Genomic DNA, 22,333 nt, shown 5'->3' with positions numbered 1-22,333 from the left:
CATGTTAACGCTTGAAATCATTAGTTTGTGTAAACAGTGCGACGCCCACAAGGCTGACTGAATAAAAGACAGATGGAGGCATTACACGACGAGAGACATTCATTTACCAATTAAGGCGTTTTTCATTGTGACGCAGAGATGATGGAGTGCGAGAAAATTCCTACACTGATGTTCACAGACCACATCCTACTCATAATATTTGTACATAGACACCTTTCTTCCACTGACAACATTTTTCCATCGATTTTTCACCATGTGGGCGACTACATTTCCAAGCTGAAGAAACATTTTCAAGCATTGTAAATATTCAAACACCCAGACAACACAATTAAAACGTGATTAAGATTGAGAAAAGATGACAATGCATGCTTTTGCTATCACTGACAGAACATTGTAACTATGACACGAACAACCAGCAAAAGATACATGTAAGTCATGTCATTAAAGCAAAAACAAAAACAAAAAAAACATACATTTTATATTTCACCTGGACCTGTACTACTAGATGTTTTGAGATAAACACATAAGGCAGAAACATACTTCACACAAGTCCACAAAAACTTAATGTTAATAACCATCAGTTTGCTCAACTAAATATAGGCCTACACGTCAAGTAGCAAACACTTAAAAATAAAGCGTTACGGTTAGCAATTTCTTTTTGAGGGATTGAGAGTTCGCTTAACTTTAAGTGCATTTTTATATTTTTAATATTAATATTACCATATCAAAGAAGATTAAATGTTTTAGAGTGCAAACCACAGCTCATACTCACAGAGGCTTGTGCTGTTGCTTTCCCTCCAAAATGAAGTCACTTCCTGTATGATGACGTCATGAGGGAAGTGACTGTTGTTATTTAAAAGGATAAAAGACAAACAGGATGGAAAGTAATATTGAGGACGGGGAAAATGTAAAAATAGACGACCAATTATGACAAAATTTCTGAGAACATATTATTTTAAGCATTGATTTTAGAAAGAAAATTATTCTTGATGATTTTTTCTAAATAAATGTTTCATGTTAAAAGTTCATCTGCTCAGACCAAAATAAAATGAAATAATGTATGTGAAATACAGTGATATCATTCAATGTGCCATTGTGATAAAGGAAAAACAACAATATTTTTTATTGTATTACATTTAATAACGTATAAATATTATCTTTATACAATATAAAAATACAATTTGTAAAATAATGTTTTAATATATTGTAAAAAAAAAAAAAATTAAATAAAAAGTACTTGTGTTTTTATAATATTTTATCCAGTATATTAAAACAAGATATGCACAATTTTTAAAAAATAAAAAAATTGTTTTAGTTTATAAAAAAATATTTGTAATATATATTTCTTTTAAATATGACTTATTTTTGAGACAATCTTTTATCCTTTATATTAAAACATGATATGCACAATATTTTTTATAAAATAAAACATGGTTTTCAAATGTATAAAATAATATTTTTAATATCTTTTCAAATACAAATATGATTAATTGGTTTCACTTTATTTGGACGGTCCCTTTAACACATTCTGTTGTCTATAAGTAACATTGCCCCTTCATGTCTACTAACTATCAGTGTTAGTAGAGCATTAGTAGACTGGTAGGGTTAGGGTTAGAATAAGTTGGCATGTAGTTGCAAAGTTACCAATAGTAAGTAGAGTGTCTGTTGGAGGAGCATCACAATAAAGAGTTTGCAGATATTAAGCAGACAGTCTACTAATACTCTAATGAGGGTTAGTTGACATGTATTTGCACAGTTACTGATAGTTAACAGAATGTTCAAAAGGGACCATCAAAATAAAGTTTTACCGGTTAATTTTTTCGATAATATTTTATCCAATATATTAAAACATGATAAGCATGAGAGAAAAAAAGCTGCCTGACATAAATGACTCAATATCATCAATAAACCACATCCACGTGATGCTGTGGCGGTTAGTAGTGTTCACACCAGTAATTTGCAACAGTTTATCTCCTCATTAGCGAGCGTATAACAGTTCCAGCTTGTTTCCAGTAACTTGTGCACTCTGCATCCATTAAGTTTGTTTTATATCCAGGCAGGGATAAATACACTGTGAGTGAACCGGGGGCAATCTGATATCTTATACGACTGGAAAACAGTCCCGGTTCAGGTCCAGAATGGTAGATCATACAGGAACTAAAATGAAAACAGGCATACCGGTAATTCAATGAACAGCAACACATCTTTGCGGACACCATGAGCAACCAATGCCAGGAAGACGGGCACTGTGGACCCATTAGTGTAAAGATGACATCAGTCAAACAATTCAGACTTACTTGAAATATGATTATCAAAACAACATATAGGCCTATACAGATAATGTTTTCTAAACATGCATACAGAGACAACAGGGCACTAAACTTCTCGTATCAAAACCGCATGTGCATTCTTGACGGCTGATGTTTGTCTCTTCGACTCCTGAGTGTGAGATGTGTACAGCAGCACTGTGTAAATCTCTGGTAAAGAAACATCAGTGTCTGCAGGGCCAGCGTTCATTCCTCTTACCATTGCTAACAGCTCCTTCTAGTGGTCAAAATCTCAGAGGTGAAGTAAATCTAACAGCAAGGCCCACACCGACACTCAGCCTTGTACAGCTGGGCAAAACAAGAGACAGCGTGCGTGTATGAAAAACACAGAACAATCAAAAGAAGCAAAATATCATGTGCAGTCCTTTAAACTTGGTATCACACATCTGACAAAGCAATTGTTAAGCAAAACAGAGCAACTAATTTTGCCGCAGTGATGAACTTTACATATGGGACATGTGCAAATGCCATTTTGGAGCTCTCTATAAGGCAAACCAGGGACATGTAAACAGCAGAGAGCCACTTGGACACCGAGCAAACGGCATGATTGAACAATCGTGTCTGTTAAATCTCATCTTTTTCAAAGTGTGGTTTCAGTAGTTCAGAGTTTGGAACAGGTGGGTGTAGATTGCCTATTCTTCAACTACCACCAAGACCACTGTAATTAAAGCTCAAACGAGACTTGGCAACTCAACGAAAGCCTCTCTGCATGAGAGAAAAGAGACTCGAAGCATTTACCACAGTATTTACCACACACCTCAGCTGGTTTTAATTGTGCACTGCAGTGATTTGTCTTCATGGTTGCTGTCAGTAGCTATTCCTGCACATGTGAATGTTGCTTATAAGTTTCTAGGGGAGACTGTGTTAGTGAACTGTAACCCCGATAGTTTAACCATTTAGAAACAAGTTACATGGATGAAATCACTATTGATGATTGCCACTCTAATGAGATGAGTTAGGTATACTTTCACATCTGGCTTTTAATTTGATTTGTGATCACGTTGATGAAGATTACATGACATATTCTCTGAATCAGCAGATTCTCGTCAAATTTGACAAATAATAAAAAAAAAAATCTCTACTTTTGGAGAGTTGTGACACCTTCAAAACTACTAAGAATTCCTGTGTGATTGACACTTGATAGCCTTTTATGTTTTATATGTTAAGAATGAAAATATGTCCTATATGTTCACTGTTTTGAATTAAAATGCTTCAAATGAGAGTGCGGTTGAAATTTAAAAAAATGGCATAGTCCTTATTTATATAAGTCAATTTGATTAATTTTCTATACTGGTAGGTTGTATAAGCAGCACACTTTGTACTAATTTGAACAGTTTGAGGATACGCAATAGATTTCAAAACGACTTGAATTTGTAGAAGCCAAACATGGGAATAATATTAAACAGTTTGAGACACATACAGCAAAACAATACAGAGTTACAGACGTTGAAACAAAACACTCCCCGTTCTCCCCTACTCGTACATGTTCTCTGCGCTCACTAATATACGGGTGGTGCCTAGAGCGCTTCTAATCGCGCTCTTTTGTGTGTATTCTCCGTAACGCATGTTTATGTGAGGAAGCGTCTTTATCATGTCACATTCATGTTGCCTTTTGTCGCGATTTGTCTTGAATCTGTTGGAAAGCCGCTGAGCTTCGCGCACGAATCTGACACTATACCAGCCACAAAGTGCACGGACGATCTCAGAGGAGCATATCTTCGATTTTGCATGGATTTGTGTTTTGCTCTGCGCTCTTGGCATCACTGCGTAAAAGACTGATCCTATTGCCGAGGGGGGAAAAAGGCGCTGGCGCTGCGCCACGATCTGGCAAGTGCGCCTCCCTTCACCGCTGTTTGGCTTATTCATAGTTAGGGGTTTGGGTTTGGCTGTTTTTAAAAAGGCAAGCACTGCTGTGAAGTTGATCAGTCTGCTCAGAAAACTTCCAGAGGGGAAAGTGTTTTGGAATCGGAAAGTCCAGAATTTCAGTGCGCAACCAATTGCGCACAAACTGGACTATTGGAGAATACCTATGTGATTCATTTATTTTATATGTATTTATATGAAAATCCACCGGATTGTTCTTTATCATCCTTTTAAGAGACTGTTTTTAATTTAATTTTAAAACACCACAACCAGTGCTTTCACTTTGCATGCGGACTTTTCCTTTGAGTCGAATCTGAGCCAAACGTTCATGCGTTCTCATATCTAGTTCTAGGTCTTGTTTTTTTTTTTTTTTTTTTTTTTTTTTTTTGTCGCCATCGGACCTCATTCACTTTGACACTAAGTATGGCTCTTCTTGTGCTGGGTACATTTCTGACGGCGTTGACCATCAGCGGAGGCTCTTATGTGCCGTGCGAGCCGTGCGATCAGAAAGCGCTCTCCATGTGTCCTCGGGTCCCGGAGGGCTGTCAGCTGGTGAAGGAGCCCGGCTGCGGCTGCTGCTTGACTTGCGCTCTGGCGGAGGGGCAGGCATGCGGGGTGTACACCGGTACATGCACGCACGGGCTGCGCTGCCTGCCGCGCAACGGTGAGGAGAAGCCGCTTCACGCCCTGCTGCACGGCAAGGGAGTGTGTACGAACGAGAAGGGATACAAACCACCGCACCCACCTATTGGTAAGTTAACTGGAAAGCAGTGCGCCTTTGTTGCACGGAGGCATTGTTGCGTTGAGATCGTGTATCTGGTGGGAACTTTGTGGCTTGCGCTGATCCAGTTTTATTGCGTGCGCATGTTTCTGCATGAGCTTTTCTGTGTTGTGGCCGGTCTGTGCTGCTCACTGCTGTTTTCCATCATATTCCAGCGCAGTATAGTGTTAGGATTAGTCAAACCTGTTTGCGTTTCATCCAAAGCCAATCATTAACAAACGATTTTCAATGCAATCTTTACGCTGCAAAGGCATTTACAAAAATAGTACCGTGGAATGTACCGCGTTTTATGGAAATGTACCGTGGTATTATTGTACGTATAATGTAAATGCTATTCCGTTACCATTGTATTATAATCTGGTACTTCCAAATTTGAGTGCTGCACATTATAAGTATAAGTGCAGATTATTTTATTCAAAGCCAATATCAACAAACACTAGCTTACAACTAAAAGTACCATGTTTTTTGCCGTGGTACCATTGGTCTACCATGGTATTTTGGTCATGTACTAATGGTACTACTATGTTTTTTTGGCATCTACCATGGTAGCATCATGGTATTGTTTTGGACTTACTTGGAGTTCCAAATAAATGCCATGGTCCGAGTCTCATATAATGGCATTACTGCCACAATACTTTTTTTGTACGAAATATTGTAAAAAAAATAAATTGTACTGAAGCTACTTATGTATATAATGTATGTGCACAGAAGTAATTTGCGGTGAAATGTATGAAAATCTGTTTGTGAATAAAAACATTAAACTATAAAAGATAAACAAATGTATACTGTATATTATCATGACAAAGTTCAAGCCTGCTCTGATGCTGCATTTCATTGGCACAGAAGCAAAGCAGGATCAGACTCACCAGAACTGCATAATTTAGTATGCTGCCCAGAACTGTGTAAAGAGCCTCAAGACAGATGCATAACTCCATACAGTCTTGCTGCCTTGTGCATAGTTAGTGTTTGATTTGGCAGTGGTGCTCTATTGACATTAGTGACTCCTCCATTGTTATGATCACACCTCTCATCATTGTACGGTGTACCCACGTCTCATGATATTCTTGATTGAGATTCTAGGTTGCTCTGAATTTAGGTCTAAAGTCTGTGGGTGGTGTCGAGGGATGGATTACCGTTCAAAGATTAAATCCATGGGAAGGAGGGCTGTAGTGTGTCTACAAGCCCTCCTATCTGCAAAAATCGCATGTTTATGAAGAATAACCGTGCACAGCATGCATATTAATTTATATTTATGTATTATTATTCAGTGCATTCAAGTCATGCTTTTCCGCAGAATCGAACCCCCAACCTTGGCGTTGTTAGTGCAAAACTCTACCAGTTGAGCAACAGAAACAAAAATGGACCATGTGGTTTCAAAACTATATATTTTAGACAACAGCAATGCATGAAATGGAGACAATTTGCTTTATTCTACAAGACAGCGCATATTTCGTAAAACAGATGAGGTTTAATTCAGCCGTGGGTGTTTGTACACAAATACAACCCCCTCACACACAGGTGCACATCAGAAACCAGTTTGTCTCTATCTGAAGTCCTCTGATGAGTGCGGTTGCTGGTTTACCCCTTCTGTGATTGCAGTGGGCACACAGTCGAGCCCTTGTGATTCAGCAAAATGTCTGTGGAGCCGATCTATCAAGAGCTGTTCGTCAAGCATGGGGATGAATTTAGAGGAACGCTTCTAGCCTCCCGTGGTATTCGGTTTCAGCCTGGTTTTACTAGCTGGGCAGGACAGACAGAGAGAGAGAGAGAGAGAGAGAGAGAGAGAGAGGGGGGGGTCAAGCGTCCTTGCCCGCATTAGGATTCAGAGCTTTCTGGCTCGTGTCTTCCTGATCCATTTTTATTCCCCCTCAGTTTCACAGTTATGCAAACATGAAATTGAAATACAAGTTTAAAACGGATGTAAATTCTTACTCAAGGAACATAACATGTGAATAGTCTCATACCTTCACAGCCTCACGATTTAAAGATTGAATGTTTTGAGCCAAGTACAAAAGGTTATGGCGTCGCCATTGATGGATTGGCGAATTCTGCAAATGTGTCAATGATCACATGGGAGGCTTTCTGTTTGGACATGCCATGTGGCTCTTGGATGCAGTTGCCAACAGATATGACTACAGGCTACTTGCCCGTTAAGTCTGTGTTAGCAACGATTGCACACCACGGTCTGAATCTAAGAGCGTGCAAATAAACAAACGTAAAGAATCGGGCCAAAAGAAGTTGGCTGTTGTATTCGGTTACTTCTGTATCTCTGATTTATGCGTTTTATTTACCCACCAGAGACGTAGCCATAACTAAACAACGATTACAAGGGAATGGAACGCAGTTGTTCTTCTATTGCTTGTCTGTCATCAAATTTTTATATTATGCCACGGGCCAAACTCACAGAAACGTATACTTGCTTGCAACATCAGAATGACATTGACAGATATATGGCTTGCTTCATTGAAAAGGATCTGAATAGATCTCTGGCACTTTTTGAAAGTGATGCCTAGCTTTTGAAACTTTGTATAATCTGCTGCACGTTGGTTACTTTTAACCATTTTTTTTTTTACCATAAGTCTAAAGCGCTCATATATCAAGTGCCCTGTCATCCTTTGCAGAGGTATGCAAGCAGGGAACCTATTTAGCATGCTTGAATGACTTCTTCCAGTAAAGTTTAACAGCAATCTGCCCAGCGTGTATTTGTCATTGGCACCTGGAAAGCTAGTGAGTAACAGCTGTGAAGAAAATCAGCTTGCACAGTAGTCTCGTCTCTGTCAGAAACGTGATTCCCAGGCTGCGACATCCTCACGCTGGGCCCTGCTTAAATAAGAACACATGTTAGGCTGACCTAAACAGTGAACGCACAAAAACAATCTATTTAATCTGTGGGTTTACAGCTCACATTTAGAAAATTAAACATACAGAATGTAAGCAGACAGCAGGGCTGCAACCATGTGGTTTAGCAGAAGACGCCGACCTGTTGAAACCTCCTGTCATGTGCTTCGGGGGGGTGGAGGGGGAGCCGCAGTGTCACGTTTCTTTAGGGAAGGAGAACAAAAGGTGCCTAATTTCTTGCCTGCAGCACAGGTTCAGATGTGGTTCCAAAGTGCTGCCTCAAATTTTGTGCCCTGCAGGATTCTTGGGAGGATAGATAAGATACAGCACAAGACAATCGTTACTTTGCAGTAGCTCTGTTACAGTTGTTACATTTGGCTGTTGAGGATCATGGGAAAGGTGATTTGGAGCTTGGACCCAACATTTTGCTTGCTCAAAAAAGCCGATTTATTTGAAAATGATTTAATAAAGCTCATTCTATGAGTAACACACTTGTTGTGTGCATAGGTCTACTTGCTACTGTACTATAAGTGGGTGAAATTACCCAAGTTTGATATTATGTTAATTTATATCACGCTAACACTCTAACTGCTGTGAACTATAGAAGTCTAACATCATATAACACTCAAAATGTGTACTATTACTTATTAAATGTTCACATTGCTGCATGTTTCTTTGTCGCTCTCATGTGTAAACAATGTAAAGCAGTCCTGTCCACTGATAGTCATGCAAATATATCTTCCACAGTTTAAATGGTACAGCAAAATCTCTGGCTGACACAGCTCTACCATCATAACACCCAGCCGTGCTTCCTACAGTTTACAATGAATCCTTCTCATTGACATTTCATTATTTTTGGCTTTTCAGTGTCAGTAAAAAATCTTTTTTTAAGGCCCATTTTACCTGTTGAAAATCCGTAGGTGTGTTTCCACTTTAAGCCGCACATGAACAATTGCGTATCCCCTTTAAATGATTATATAGAATCTTAAGAATAAACAAGTTGATAAATAAAAGATAGTTTAGAAGAGGAAAGATTGTACCTAGATACTCTTGACGGAAAGATGCCTTGAGCTTATAGACAGTATCGCTCTCTTGCCATTGTCTGAGCTAATTGAAATCAGCGACTTCGAGTGATCCACTGATGTCCTGAAGAGCACCTCTTGAGTTCATGTTTCGCAGTGTTGATGACATGAGACACGGTCAGGCGATGAAGAGGTGCGCACATGTCCTTTCAGCCTTAAAGGCATCGACAGGTGTCATCACTTTGCATTGTCCTGAATTACAGGGGACTTGTTTGAATAGTAAGTTATATGATGACTTTCTTGGTTGTAACTGATAGCATATTGCAACATGGAAACTTTTATCCCAAAGTGTAGCTTTTAATGTTACTTTGCACTTTGCAACTACCCCGACTTCAACTCGCATTAGTGCACAGTTGCATTTCTTGGTATTCGTTCTGGTAATCTAACATGCTTCTCTGCTACAGCGGCCCAAGCATGTTGTGGACACGGTCCAGGCTTTAAATATTTAGCAGTGGAGTCTTGCCAGAGATGCCATGGTTGGTCTGTGACAATGAATGCAAGACAAAGACAAGCTCAGCAGAATGGCCTGCTTCAAGAACGACTTTCAAAGGAGAGCTAGTCTGAATATTTAACAATAGCAAGACCTAATTCTAACCGTGCATGCTAATAAGAGACTAAAGGACATGGTTTGAGGCCCCTAAGGATTTCAGAAGCACCTTGTATTTGCATTTCTCGGATTGTTTGGCTGCACATTCTGAAAAAGAAATCAGACTAGGTGACAACGCAACTCAAACAGGGATCTGCTTTCACCATTAGCCCCCAAGCTGTAAGAAACTGTGGATATTCATGAAGTATAATTGCCCAGCGCACATGTAAATTATTAAACAGGGCCCTATCAGATGCATCTCTTTTGGCCAGGCTCGGTCCCTTTATCTTAATGAAAAGTTTTGCAAGACCAAGAGGAGAGACACCAATACCTCTTGAGCATTCTTTCCAAAGCTCATTTGAATAGACAGGCTACACGTGATACGTCTGGTTTGGCCTGGCTCCAGGATCTTGGCTGTGTGTCAGATGTTAAACACAGACCCGCTAAACCTTTACAAGCTGGGGACCACGAGCATGGAAAAAGTGATTTTGGTCCTCACTCCGAAAAGCCTGCAACTGAAAAGACGAATTTAGTGGTTTACAAACTCTAGTCATTGCTGATTTCATAAACGGGATGCCTTTGGACCGTGCGCAAGGAGTAAAATCACGAAAACAACCGTAAGGAATTGTTTTTGCCAACCCAGTCATCCTGCACCCTCCCTTTTAAGTCTACATTTCTAAGCCATGTAAATCTCCCTCTAGGCAAACTTCCCTATGACATTTCCATGAGGTGATCTCAAATTCGGTGGCTTCAGGAGCCCAAACCTGCGGGGAAATCTGTACAGAAATTTCAGTCTGCCAAGTCATGGGTTGCAGGATTGATTTCAAAGAGACAGCACCATGCTCTGATTGTAACTTCAGAAGCCAGGAAACCAATTCCTGTAATGACCAGGCACCCGCCCCGTGCGTCTCCAGGTCAGACAGACTCTTTCACCACCGGCCCGCTCCAGAACACCCTGCCCCAGTCCGCAGCAATGTGAAGCACTGGAGCTCAGAGGGACTGCGAGGGCAGTTATCTCAGTCATTTCTGCTGGCTGCCTCAGCTGTCTGATAATGCCCTCTTGGCTGTATGCGCAAAAAAAATACTTGGCACGGCACCCCCAACAGCCTTGATGTTCTGCCCTGAATCCGTATGTCCATTTCCATTCGGATTGATTCTCGAATGAAGCCACGACAAGATGCGATATCAACAAAATACTATAATATCAATCTATATGTTTTAATAATCGCTTCGTGTTGTGCCTAACACGATCCTTTTCCTCAAGTATTTACAAATGAAATACTCTACAAATGCATAAAACAATTAGCAATTTTAACAAAACAGCTTGGTGTGTCAATATAGAACGTGCAAAAAGGCATTTATCCGAATTTAGAATTGCTACAAAAATTCGCATCGCATGGCATCAGGTTTAGTCTGAAAGGAAACAATATAATATTCACTAAATTATATAATTAAACCACAACCATAAACAAAAATACTTCCTATAATAACTACTATTAAAAATAGCATTTGGTATTGTAAATATGATCAATATTAATGTATTATATGTTTTTACTGGTTTGGATGACTAAATGTCAATGTAATTTTATCTCCTGATATTGTATGCTTAGTGTTAATGATCTGTTAATCTCCTCTGGATGTACTATGTTTGGCTTCGCTCTGCATCCAAAGTATTTGACTTCAGTGGAAAGACAATTTATAAGTAGAGGCATGTATCCTGTGGAGTTTTACTATCAAACTATATGTGCTTGCATTACTTGTTCTGCAATATCTCCACATTTTCCCTGGACACATGTTGACAGTTACTACATACACAGCCTTAGATTCTTGTAGAAGAAGGTTGTGGTTGTCATGGTGTTATGGTTATTGTGACTTCAAAGTTCTTCAAGTACTTCTCTGAGCTGTTAAGGGTCCTTTGAAAAGCCGTTTCTGTTCTCACTCATGCACGTGCACATGCGCTCAATGTAATCAAAGGAATTATTCAGCTGTTAAAACAGAAGCACATTCATTGTTAAGGCAGTACACCTAAGTGCATTTTAGAAAAATCCCATCGAATAACATTAGAATTTTGAGGATTTTGTTTCAAGTTGTATAGGGTGTGATAGGTTGGGTGGTGAGGGGTGGGGGGGGGGGGGTCATCAGCTGTTGATCCTGCCCCCTCCCTCTGTAAACAAATGCATAGGAAACATTTGGTGGAAAAACAGTTGCTTTAATGTTTACACTCTAGACACTCATTAGCAACCAGGATGTCTAAGAAAAAAGCCTTTTGAGGGGGAGATTTTTCTGACATTTGTCTTGTTTTTATAAATCAAATTTGTAGCAGTGTTGCTTTGCAAACTCCCTAAAATACAACATATCACAAAAGTCGACCAGTTGACTAACCACCGACTCTTATTATACTGTAATAACATTGTATGTTATAGTAATAACAGTAAATGATGCATAATTACAACAAGTACCTAACCCTAAACCAAACCCTAACCCTAACTCAATAGTAAGTACATGTAGTTAATTAATATTAATCTGTTCTTATTTGAGTAATGTAACTACATCACCTTAAAATAAAATGTAACCAAAGTTTTAAAAGTACAAATGGTATGCTGGCATGTCTCAGTGGTCTTATTGCGCTCATCACTGTCAAAATGACTGAGATGGCCAATCAAACAAGATTAGTACTATAATTTGAATGATACAAAATTGTCCGACGTATTAAAGTTTGCTAATCCATTTTTAGCTGGGTGGATGAAAAAGCGAGTGAAAAAATCCCTTAGATTTACATCAAAGGACCTGAACATTTCAGAGACAAGAATATAACAGAGAATAATATACTAAAAACAATAGCAACGCCCTGGCAACCACTTTACCATCATGGCTGTGAGTTTTGCACTTGCACTCACATTTTCTTCCAGTAAAAGCCTAGTTAACGCTTATTGTTTGATTCTCTTTGTCTTAGATCGTGAATCAATAGAGCATGATGATACAGTGAAGCCAGACACGACTGAAGACCAGAGTCCTAAAATTCCCCTTAAAATTCCAGATGTTATCAACAGCAAGAAGCATGCTGCCGTGCGCAAGGACAAGAAGAAACAACAGGAGAAGCTTCGCACACTGGGGACGATGGATTACTCCCCACTTCCCATCGACAAGCATGAGCCTGAATTTGTAAGTTGTGTGACGCAGCAGCTGCAGTAAAATGATAGCTAGCCGTAAACACTGAGGTGATGATGTAACTCACAATGTGTTGGTCTGACGCAGGGTCCCTGCAGAAGGAAGCTGGATGGAATCATTCAAAGTATGAAAGACACCTCACGCGTCATGGCTCTTTCCCTCTACCTGCCTAACTGTGACAGGAAGGGCTTCTTCAAGCGCAAGCAGGTAAGCCTGTTCTTTATTTTATTGTATAACATGGATATTTCAATTTAATATGATTTTTTATCATTTTAAATCAGTCGATTGTAATGCCGTCGACGGAAATAGTTGGAAACAAACTCACTGCAGAACTAATGCGTCTCTCAGCAACCTTTCCTGAATATATGTTTTGAACAAATGGAATCAGTCAATAATTTAAATGACAGATAGTCACTGTCACCACCAACTGGTGTATTGATGTCATTTACATACAGTCAGTGAAAAAAAAAAAAAAAAAAAAAAAAAAAAAAAAAATATATATATATATATATATATATATATATATATATATATATATATATATATATATATCATTGTCTCTTGTACACCATGTGATTCTTTCTTTTTTTTGGGCTACATGAACCCAAACCAAATGATCAGATTATTTAACAGATTTGTAAGATATACATACATATGGCCATCCATCAGTTGAATTCTATAATAATGCAGTGATTTGCAATGTTGCTTTGCAACCTAAAATACACCATATCACACCAGTCGTCTAATCAAGTAGTCTAATCGTGAGGTCCATTCGTTTATTTACATTTTCTGCTCTGCTGGGTTACATTATGCACCGCTTCTGCATGTTGTGAGGGTGATATTAAGATTTAAAAGTTACATTTTTAGGCTGGTCTACCTCAGTGGTTTTACAGTCTTCGCCAATTTTAAAATGATTGAGATGGCCAGTCAAATCAAAGAAGGTGGGCGTTACGGTTTACAGAATTAAACATGAATTGAAGTGAAACGCTTCAGTTTTAGTGGGGAGAAATTGTGAGGTAGAATGCAATTAGTGATGCAAACTACTCAACCTTTTTGTCAAATGTCACCCTTTTAATTCGGAGGTATAAGCTATCATTTATGTGATTTGTGTAAATCATACTTGAATATTATGAAAACAAAAGCGGAGTCATTTTCGCCATATTATTAAGAGTGAATGCATGCATATTTAAAATAATATTTGCAAAAAGTTCAAACTGAATTTTAGCTCTTTTACTGTTCTTTGTTTTTCTTTATTCCCTTAAATGTTCACCCACAAATGAAAATTCTGTCATTAATTACTCGCCCATCGTTCCAAACCAAATCTTCGGAAAACAAATGAGAGGTGTAGTCCAAATTGTCTGAAGACACACGATTGCTTTTTATGATAAACAGATTGAATTTAGGTTTTTATATTAGCATATAAACATGCATCAACTCACACATCAGTTGTGGTAAACGGAAGCTGTTTGACCTGCGAGAACCAATGGCGTTCATTCTCGTGTTACGCAGGACGTTTGTTTGAGCTTCAGCAAGAACCAATTAGTTTTCTTCTCGCGAGACTTCTGTTTATTCTCGCTGATCAATGTTTATGTGATTAAAAGCCTAAATTCAATCTGTTCATCATATAAAGCGATCGAGTCTTTTCAGAAAATTCGGACTAAACCACTGAATTCATATGGATTAGTTTTACGATCTCTTTATGAACTTTTTGAAGCGTCTAAGTGGTAGTTGCGTAGCTGTCAATGGAGGGACAGAACTCTCAGATTTCATCAGAAAGATCTTCATTTGTGTTCCGAAGATGAACGAAAGTCTTACGGGTTCAGACCGACATGAGAGTGAGTAATTGATGACAGAATTAAAAATTTTAGGTGAACTATCCCTTTAAATACTTATAAAAAAAATTATAAAAAAAACCCATTTCTACTACCCTCATATTCATACATCTTTACAGCTGTAGCTGTAATGCTTTTTTTCTTTAAAGTCTAGTCAACTAGTTGCGTTTAAAAATATGTAGTTTCAAAACGAAATCACTCCCATTATAATCAACACAGTCATGTACACTTGAGTTGTACACTTGAATTGACTGTCTTTTTCTAATTACATCACACCACAAATATTTAGTGAATGCATAACGGTCCTAGTTGAGGCATTCTCATTGAGTTGGACTGCTTGCAGTTATATGACCCTTTGTCCCTTGTCCACCCTGCAGTGCAAGCCCTCCCGCGGCCGGAAACGAGGCATCTGCTGGTGCGTGGACAAATATGGCGTGCAGCTGCCCGGCACTGACTACAGTGGCGGTAACATCCAGTGCAAGGATTTGGAGAACAGTAACAACAACGAGTGAGAATCATCCCACCCGGATCACCAGACCTAGGGCCCACCCTCCTTGTCCTGTCCCACCAGTCTACCCGCCAGTCACTTTGAGATTTTGATGCAAAACGACAAAGAAACACAACAGCTATTACAAATATGAACAATCAGACTAAAAAGAAAATGTTAAAGTGAGATAATCCACAGGAATCATTTTGACTGAGCGCTCATCTCTATCTCACTGGACTCAGCCAATCAGAGGAGCCCCCTGCTAGAGCTGAGTCCCGGCAACAACAACAACAACAACAACAACAAAAATTTTTAAAAATATATACATACAATTATATATTTTTATAGAAGCTGGAGTTTGAGCACCATACTGTTTTGTTTAAAGTTAACATAAAACAAAAAACTACAAAAAAAAAAAAGAATATATGGCATGTTGAATATTAACAGGGCTATCTTGGTCTTTTACATCTTTTGTTGTCAAGGTATCAAAGGAGATAGCAGGAACTCTTACTATTTGAAAAAAAAAAAACGCATTTGTTTTCCAAAAGAGAAAAAAAGGAAAACACATGTTAGAGATCTGCTGATACAGTCATCTCTATCTGGCTTTTTTTGGTCATGTCAGAGCACTTATTCATTGGGGAACCTGCTTGGAAATGTGTAACTTCACCAAGTTCAGTGTATGCTTGTGTGTGTACGAGTGTGCGTTTGCGTGCACACCCGCGTGAGCAATGAAATACGGCGATAGCTTTCAAAAAGGAATGTTTTTTTTTTGTCTTTGTGGCATATCCCTCCCAGAACGTAGTGAAAACCAGGATCCCATTAGACAAATCTGTTTCAGTGGCTCCAGACATTGTAGCTTACCTAACATGCCAACCGTGCCTATGTAAACAGACGCTGCCACGCAGTTTTACACGGGTGAGCCGAGCAATCCCGAACGAGAAATAAAGTCCACACAGAGAATCAATCGGTGTCCACGCCTAGAAAAGAAAGGGCCACTCTGGAATAGTTTCGTATCAGATATTGTGGCATCTGGGCTGAGTTAAAATCGAGACAGATGCTGTAACCCTTAAACGCTCCCAGCATTTGCGTTTGAACTTTGACGGACGTTCACCGCGAAGAGCGGTAGTTTCTTTCTGTCTGTAATGTTTGATTCTATTTTTTATTTTTTTTTGCGGAATAACTTTTGTTATGTGCTGTTTCCTTTGACTTCATGGAGGTAATGAAAGTCCACTTATGAGCCATGTTCCTCGACCATGTGGTTTCACTGAAAATAGGTGTAACCTTGGTATATTACCTTTAACTCTAGATTATTGAATGTTTTCTTTTTTGTTTTGTTGTCCTTAACAAACAACCACAACGATCTGGTGCTCAGCAAAGGAGTTTTAGCATTATCAATTTGCATATTTCCATCTGACCTGTCACAGTGACAACTTGCTCATTTGAATGCAGGTCGGACCACTTTTTAAGATCCGCCCACTTTGACTGTTCACAAATCGGTAATAGCTCTTTTGGTTAGCATGATGACACATTTAATTTGTATTTCTGTATTTCATCTAACCACAAGGCACGGTGGAAACAGAAGGTGTGTTTCACTACAGCGACGTTCAGTGTGAGTTTCTGTGTGCGAGTCTCAGTGCCTTCCTACATGCAAATACATTTGAATGGTGACGTGAACGTTACACAATAGCCAAGGGGAACGAAACAACCTTTTCATATTGACGAAGGACCTCAATTGCGTTCAAATATTGCATCAGATCAGATATACGAAATCCGTTACACTACATTGTATGTCAAGCAGCTATCAGAAATCGCTCCCTGCACCGAGGCTAAGATAGGGAGGTCGTAGTCCAGCTAGCGCTAGCTCATTTACTGTTATTTCTCTTACGAATAAGCTGACGATTGATTTGACAGAGACTGCAAATGTGTGTAATTGCTGACAAGAGTATTTTCAATCAAGCTATACATCAAACAGGGATACTCACCGGTCAGCTCTTGAAGAGTAAGTGAAGCCATTCCCTGCCACAATGGGTCCGTCCGGATCTTATTTCAGGGCCCGAATGATCATAGTTTCACTGCTGGGAGGGGGCTGTAAAAATAGTCACTAATCTATCCAGATCTCAATCATATAAATACTCATCATAACCAGGCCCAGACGGAATCCACCCATCTGCATATTCCATATTTCAGACATGGAGTTGAGAGAACTACGTTCTCATTGGTAGCTGAAAGCACAATCAAATTAGCCAGAGAACGTTGCATATAATTCCATGCACAAAGATTCCGTGTGGGCCTGGCTGTAATTTTAAATAACCACGGGTTCGCAGAATGTAACCGTTGCATGTCAAAAAAGAATTGCGAATGACAATTGGCTCTCAAATAGGAGGTGGTGGTTAGTGAGAGAACGAGTGAGTTCAGGGCGTGCGGGTTAACCAGACTTTCGCAGGTGTCTCGAGTACGTCGTGGAGGCGTAGTCGCCGCTGTTATTGCACAATTCGCCTCATAGGTGTCTTTACCACAGGGCGAAATCAGTAATCAAAGTAATCCAGGTCCTGATCCATGCCGGAAGCCCCCTCCCCCATTTAAAGAAAGCAGCTTGCACTTAATTCCTTACCTTGCCACACGTTTAGTGCCGTCTCAAAGTGAATCTCAGTTCAGGTATAGGAGCAGGAGCAGGCCTCGGACAGATACCCTGCCTGAGTACCTTTGACAGGGGCTTCGCAAGCCCAAGCCTGAGACCCACGTCATCATTCAGTGGGTTTACTAGTAATACAACTCTACCAATCACAGTCTATTCTCCATCTACTCTTAATAGACTTTGCGTCTCAGTGATATCCGGGGAGAAGGAGAGCGGGTGAGAGCCTTACGCGGTGATCTTGTGCTGGGCCTCCCTTCACAACACACAACACACACTGCAAAAATCGTTTTCTTAATCAGTATTTTTGTGTCTTGTTTTCCAGGGAAAATCATCTGAACGACTTTAAAAGTAGTTGAATTTACTTGAGAAGCAAAATCATATCTTGAATTGCATTCATAAATCGAACAACTTTTAGGGAAAGAAAAACAAACTAGTATGGCCAAAAACGAAAATGTGTGTCAGATGTTTCAAACCAGTTTGACTGACTTTCGTCTGTGGAACACCAAAGGAGAAGTTTAGCATAATGTCCGAGCTGCTCACTTCTATCGTTTGTCAAGCTTCAAAATGAACAAACGAAGCACCATACAAGTCATAGAAAGTTGTATGAGAGCTTTGTGCAAAAAATTTTTTGTTAATTTAAAATCTTGCCTTGAAAATCTTGCTTGACAGCCGTGTTCACCATTCACTTGTTCGTAACGCAGCTGCAAATATCTTCTTTTGTGTTCCATGGAAGAAAGACCGTTATGAAGGTGATAATTCAAGACGTATTCAATGAGAATAAGCATTATTTTATTCTAAAATGTTGCTTCTCAAGTCAATTGATCTTGTTTTTAAAACGTTTAGATATTTTTACTGAAAAAACAGACAAAAATACACATTTTTGCAGTGCTTCACACATCATAGTAGAATTTTTAGATAGACAGTCTCGGAATCTGATAAGCAGGCACGCAACGGCTTTGGTCACGAGTAAAAAAAAAGTGTTTATCTGAAAACCCCTGAATGTTATAAGACGATGCACTGTGGCTGAAATTAAGCTTTACCATGTTTCCCCAGGTCGTAGAATCCATCTGGGTGTCATTGTGAGAATGGGAAAGAAATGTCATTAATGTGATTTTGATCCGTTCTGATTTGTAATTAGAGGTAAAAGACTATCGATTGCCAGGACGCAGCGTGTTGCTTTTGTGCTTATCTGCTTTCATCAGATTCCGAATCTCCTACTTGGGTAGACAGCAGTGTTCATAACTCACACTACAGTAGAAACGACAGGTTTTCTTTCTCTGAATGCATAACAGTTTTTTTTCTTTATTGATTTTTTTTTTTTTTTTTGGGATGAGAAAAGACTTGATGATTGACCACCTAAATGTGGCTTAAACTGGCATGTGAAAAAGACCCATTAGTGGCTGGAGGACTCTAAAAATGTTCAGCATTTGGAACTCTTATTAAAAACCAATAAAATGAAAAAAAAAAAAAAACTCAAATTATTAAGAAAGTGAATATCACTGTGTAATATTTATTCAACTTGTAATTTATGTACTCTTTTAACCTTTGTCCTTTTTTTTTGTTATGACAAAGCATTTATTTAAATAAAGTTATGTATTCATTTAAGCTTGTGCAATAAATTTATTTGTACATGACAGGAATTTGATCTCGTTTATGAGAACAATTTGAATAAAGCTGTATCACTAGCCACGGCAGTAACCACAGGAGTTTTCCAGATGTCACATCATTAACACACACTGCATGCAAATATAAAGACAAAAAACACTGTGATATTTCAATAGCGCAATCTTGATATGATCATTACACTTACCAAGGACATACACTGCTGCTTATATATCATCATGCTGGCATATGTTTATGTTCCAAGTGCTATATTTTGTACACTGACCGGTCTGCGCAGCGCCACTTCAAGACGAACACACCTATTGTCAATCTTCCATCACCAATGTCATGAGAATATAATAACTTCAGCACGATACATTTTCCACATTTTATAATAATATTAAAGTAATCAAAACTACAGCGTAAATGGAAGAATGGGAATTATTTAGTAACCAAAATATTTAGCTACACTATAACTTCAGGTTATTTTATCTTCATGAGATGCAGGACTTTTAAACATTATTAAAGGGGTTTACACATATGCTGTACATTTGAATAAATGAACCAGATTATCATTCACCTAGAAATGTACTTACATCTGAAAAATTATGATTTAGAGATTTTAGCAGATCAAACATACATGATTTCACTGATTAATTAATGCGTTTAATAAACACATTCTTAATATTTTTTTATTTAAACCCATGGCCCAATTTACTTTGATGGTGAGTGCCATACTGTAATCATTAATATAAAATTATATATATAATATTGAATTAATGTAGTAGCCTACTGACACTAAAACTCTGTACACTTGAATTTTTTTCTCACACAGAAATTGTTTTTTTATTGTTTTATTAATACATATTGTCACTATATCCACGATACATATTGATGCATTTTTGTATTGCGATACATTGTGGCACTATATTGTTACACCCATATACTCTATACATATATAATACACACACAGAGTCACACCAATCCATCGGGAATCTGTGACACATGCAGACATTGTTCATCTGCTAATTCAATTGTCTTCATTGTTGAACCAGGATTTGGGTGATTAACAGAGGAGCCCAGAGGACCAGAGCGTTACAGGATACAGGTTTATTTTGGGTGAAGACTTGCTGCATTTAAACTCTGCCCAGAGGCAAGGCACCTGGCTTTCCACAGAAGTCAAAGAGATTGCTCAGGAACAAGGAAGTCATTTACCAAGAGCCCCAACATCAAGGGGGGATCTCTGACCGACAGAAAGGAGTCCCAACTTCTCCATTCAAATAAGTGGGGAAACCAACAGTACGGATATTACTGTATTGTGGAGCCATGTTTTATCACAAAGCTCCAGGGCAAGTTAGCACAACATTTCATGACTGCTTGGACTCGAGCATCAAGCCAAAGAGGCAAAAGTGCCACTGATAAGAGTCTATATTGCAAAACATTGTTGATGAATGGATTAAGCGGGCATTTCTAACATGTTTTCTTGTGAGTTCAGAGCCAAACCTCTATGCAAATGGCTGGCAAAATGACAAAATAAGTGGATTTTATTTAAATGTATGGTGTGAAATAAGTGCTGGATAGTGTTTGGGGTCTAATGAGAGTTAAGTCGCCTCAAGGTAATGGCTAATGCAGACATACAGGTGAAGTTCTTCCTGGGATAACTCAGGTTTACGGACTCCAGATGTGATGGATCAGGACTTGGTCCGCAGCCGGGCAGCATTCATTTGTAAGAGACAGATCAAGGATGGGGAAACGAAGCAGACCCGGAGAGGAACACGTGTCGGCGATTTGATTTGTGGGGCAGTGAACATGACAATTACTATAGCCTTCAAAGAAACTGACAACTGCGTTTTAGACTTCAAAGCACTCACGTCCCTTTTATCGCGCAATTAGTTGAACAACTATAGATGGCTGCATCTTATCACAACATGTGGCTCTCCACACCGCTCTTTCGCCTGAGAACACAATGATTAGAGTTTAGCTTTTCATCCTCGGCCGGTCCCTGCATGAGGCGCGCCGCTGCTGTTCGTTCCTGTAATATTTTTGAGATTCACATTCTGCTTTCTGTTTTAAGGAAGGAATGCCAGCACAGATGTGATAAACGCAGATAAACTACTGTACACCAGGGGAACCTTAAGGTGGATCTCTTACCTTACAATCTCTCTCCGTAGACCAAATAGGCCTGAAATCATGTGCACTGCCAAAGTACACAAGGCTCTAAGTTTATACAGATAAAATGGAAATAAGAGATAAAAATAAATAAACATAGAGAGACAATGACCTTGATAATACTCACAGTCATCACAAGGATAATCTGGCCAATGAATTTCCAAACCTCTTCCATTTGCTTGCTTTTACTGAATAAAGCTCTTAAAAAATAATTTTACTTACATGAATTTCAAGCTGAAAAAAAATATTTTATAGCAGAGCATTTAGAAAAATGAACAATCTATATAATTATATATTAAAAAAATCAGAGACACGCAAATAAAACACTGTACACTGTTTTACTCAATACAATTAAGTTTCAGCTATATACAGTATTAAATGCAGTGTAAAATTGAATTGTGTAAATATTCTTGGAAATATTTGGAAATATGTCTATAGGAAATATTCTTGTTTTAGTGAACTTGATTAAAATAAGTTCAGAGTACTCATAACTATTGTTTTTCATACACTTAAATGAATTGAGGCAAACGGTTTCCTTAAATGAAATGAGTTAGCTTAACTTGTTGGGTTTTACAGTGTAGTAACATCAATTCAATTAATTTCTTGTCTACCACAATAACGTTTTTGAATCATTTTAATTTGTGGTCTAATTCTATAAAGGATAAACGTTATTTGTGTGCTGGAGTAGACTTTACAGAGTGTTTGACTCTTGCATAGTCAAACCAAGATCATTATTTTCCATTCCTTGGCTTTTTCATACCTGTAAATCACCATTTTAAAATTCCATAATATTATTGAATGTTTTATGACCATGGGAACCCTGAAAAGGTAATCACCACTTACAAAAAAAAGAAAGAGATAACACTTCAGGACGGGCTTATGATTCATATGCATGGAAAACATTAACAAGACGACTCAAACCCCAACAAAGAAATTCATAAAATGAAAACTCGACAAATGAAT

The 22,333-nt window shown here is 38.6% G+C and overlaps 1 protein-coding gene and 1 long non-coding RNA gene across 3 annotated transcripts in view; one reads left to right on the top strand and one right to left on the bottom strand.

Annotated features, from left to right (window-relative positions):
• Positions 1-830, bottom strand: part of LOC307001861 — a 51,046-nt gene extending 50,216 nt beyond the window's left edge. Inside the window, exon 1 of the long non-coding RNA XR_013798335.1 lies at positions 773-830. This is a non-coding gene — a long non-coding RNA (uncharacterized lncRNA). The remainder of the gene's footprint in view (positions 1-772) is intronic.
• A 2,998-nt stretch (positions 831-3,828) lies between these two features.
• On the top strand, positions 3,829-19,233 carry igfbp5b (insulin-like growth factor binding protein 5b). 2 transcript variants are annotated; one of them, XM_079617915.1, is made up of 4 exons: positions 3,829-4,941; positions 12,431-12,639; positions 12,733-12,852; positions 14,855-19,233. In XM_079617915.1, exons 1-4 carry the CDS (start codon positions 4,614-4,616, stop codon positions 14,987-14,989), a joined length of 792 nt encoding a protein of 263 aa, XP_079474041.1. In that variant the 5' UTR covers positions 3,829-4,613; the 3' UTR covers positions 14,990-19,233. The 2 variants fall into 2 exon arrangements, with proteins under 2 accessions (XP_079474041.1, XP_079474042.1); XM_079617916.1 differs by having other exon boundaries at positions 4,248-4,941; positions 12,515-12,639.
• The last annotated feature ends 3,100 nt before the right edge of the window (positions 19,234-22,333 follow it).

Source organism: Phoxinus phoxinus (genome assembly GCF_949152265.1).
Source record: "Phoxinus phoxinus genome assembly, chromosome: 7".
Classification (NCBI taxonomy): Eukaryota; Metazoa; Chordata; class Actinopteri; order Cypriniformes; family Leuciscidae; genus Phoxinus; species Phoxinus phoxinus.
The sequence above is the reverse complement of the archived record's forward strand: the minus strand, read 5'-3'. Positions and strand labels throughout refer to the sequence as shown.

What these genes read in the sequence shown, in the direction of transcription:
- igfbp5b (XM_079617915.1), top strand. Translation starts at nt 4,614, where the DNA reads ATGGCTCTTCTTGTGCTGGGTACATTTCTGACGGCGTTGACCATCAGC. An exon ending in ACCACCGCACCCACCTATTG is followed by an intron (nt 4,942 to 12,430) that starts GTAAGTTAACTG and finishes TCTTTGTCTTAG; the next exon opens with ATCGTGAATCAATAGAGCAT. An exon ending in ACAAGCATGAGCCTGAATTT is followed by an intron (nt 12,640 to 12,732) that starts GTAAGTTGTGTG and finishes GGTCTGACGCAG; the next exon opens with GGTCCCTGCAGAAGGAAGCT.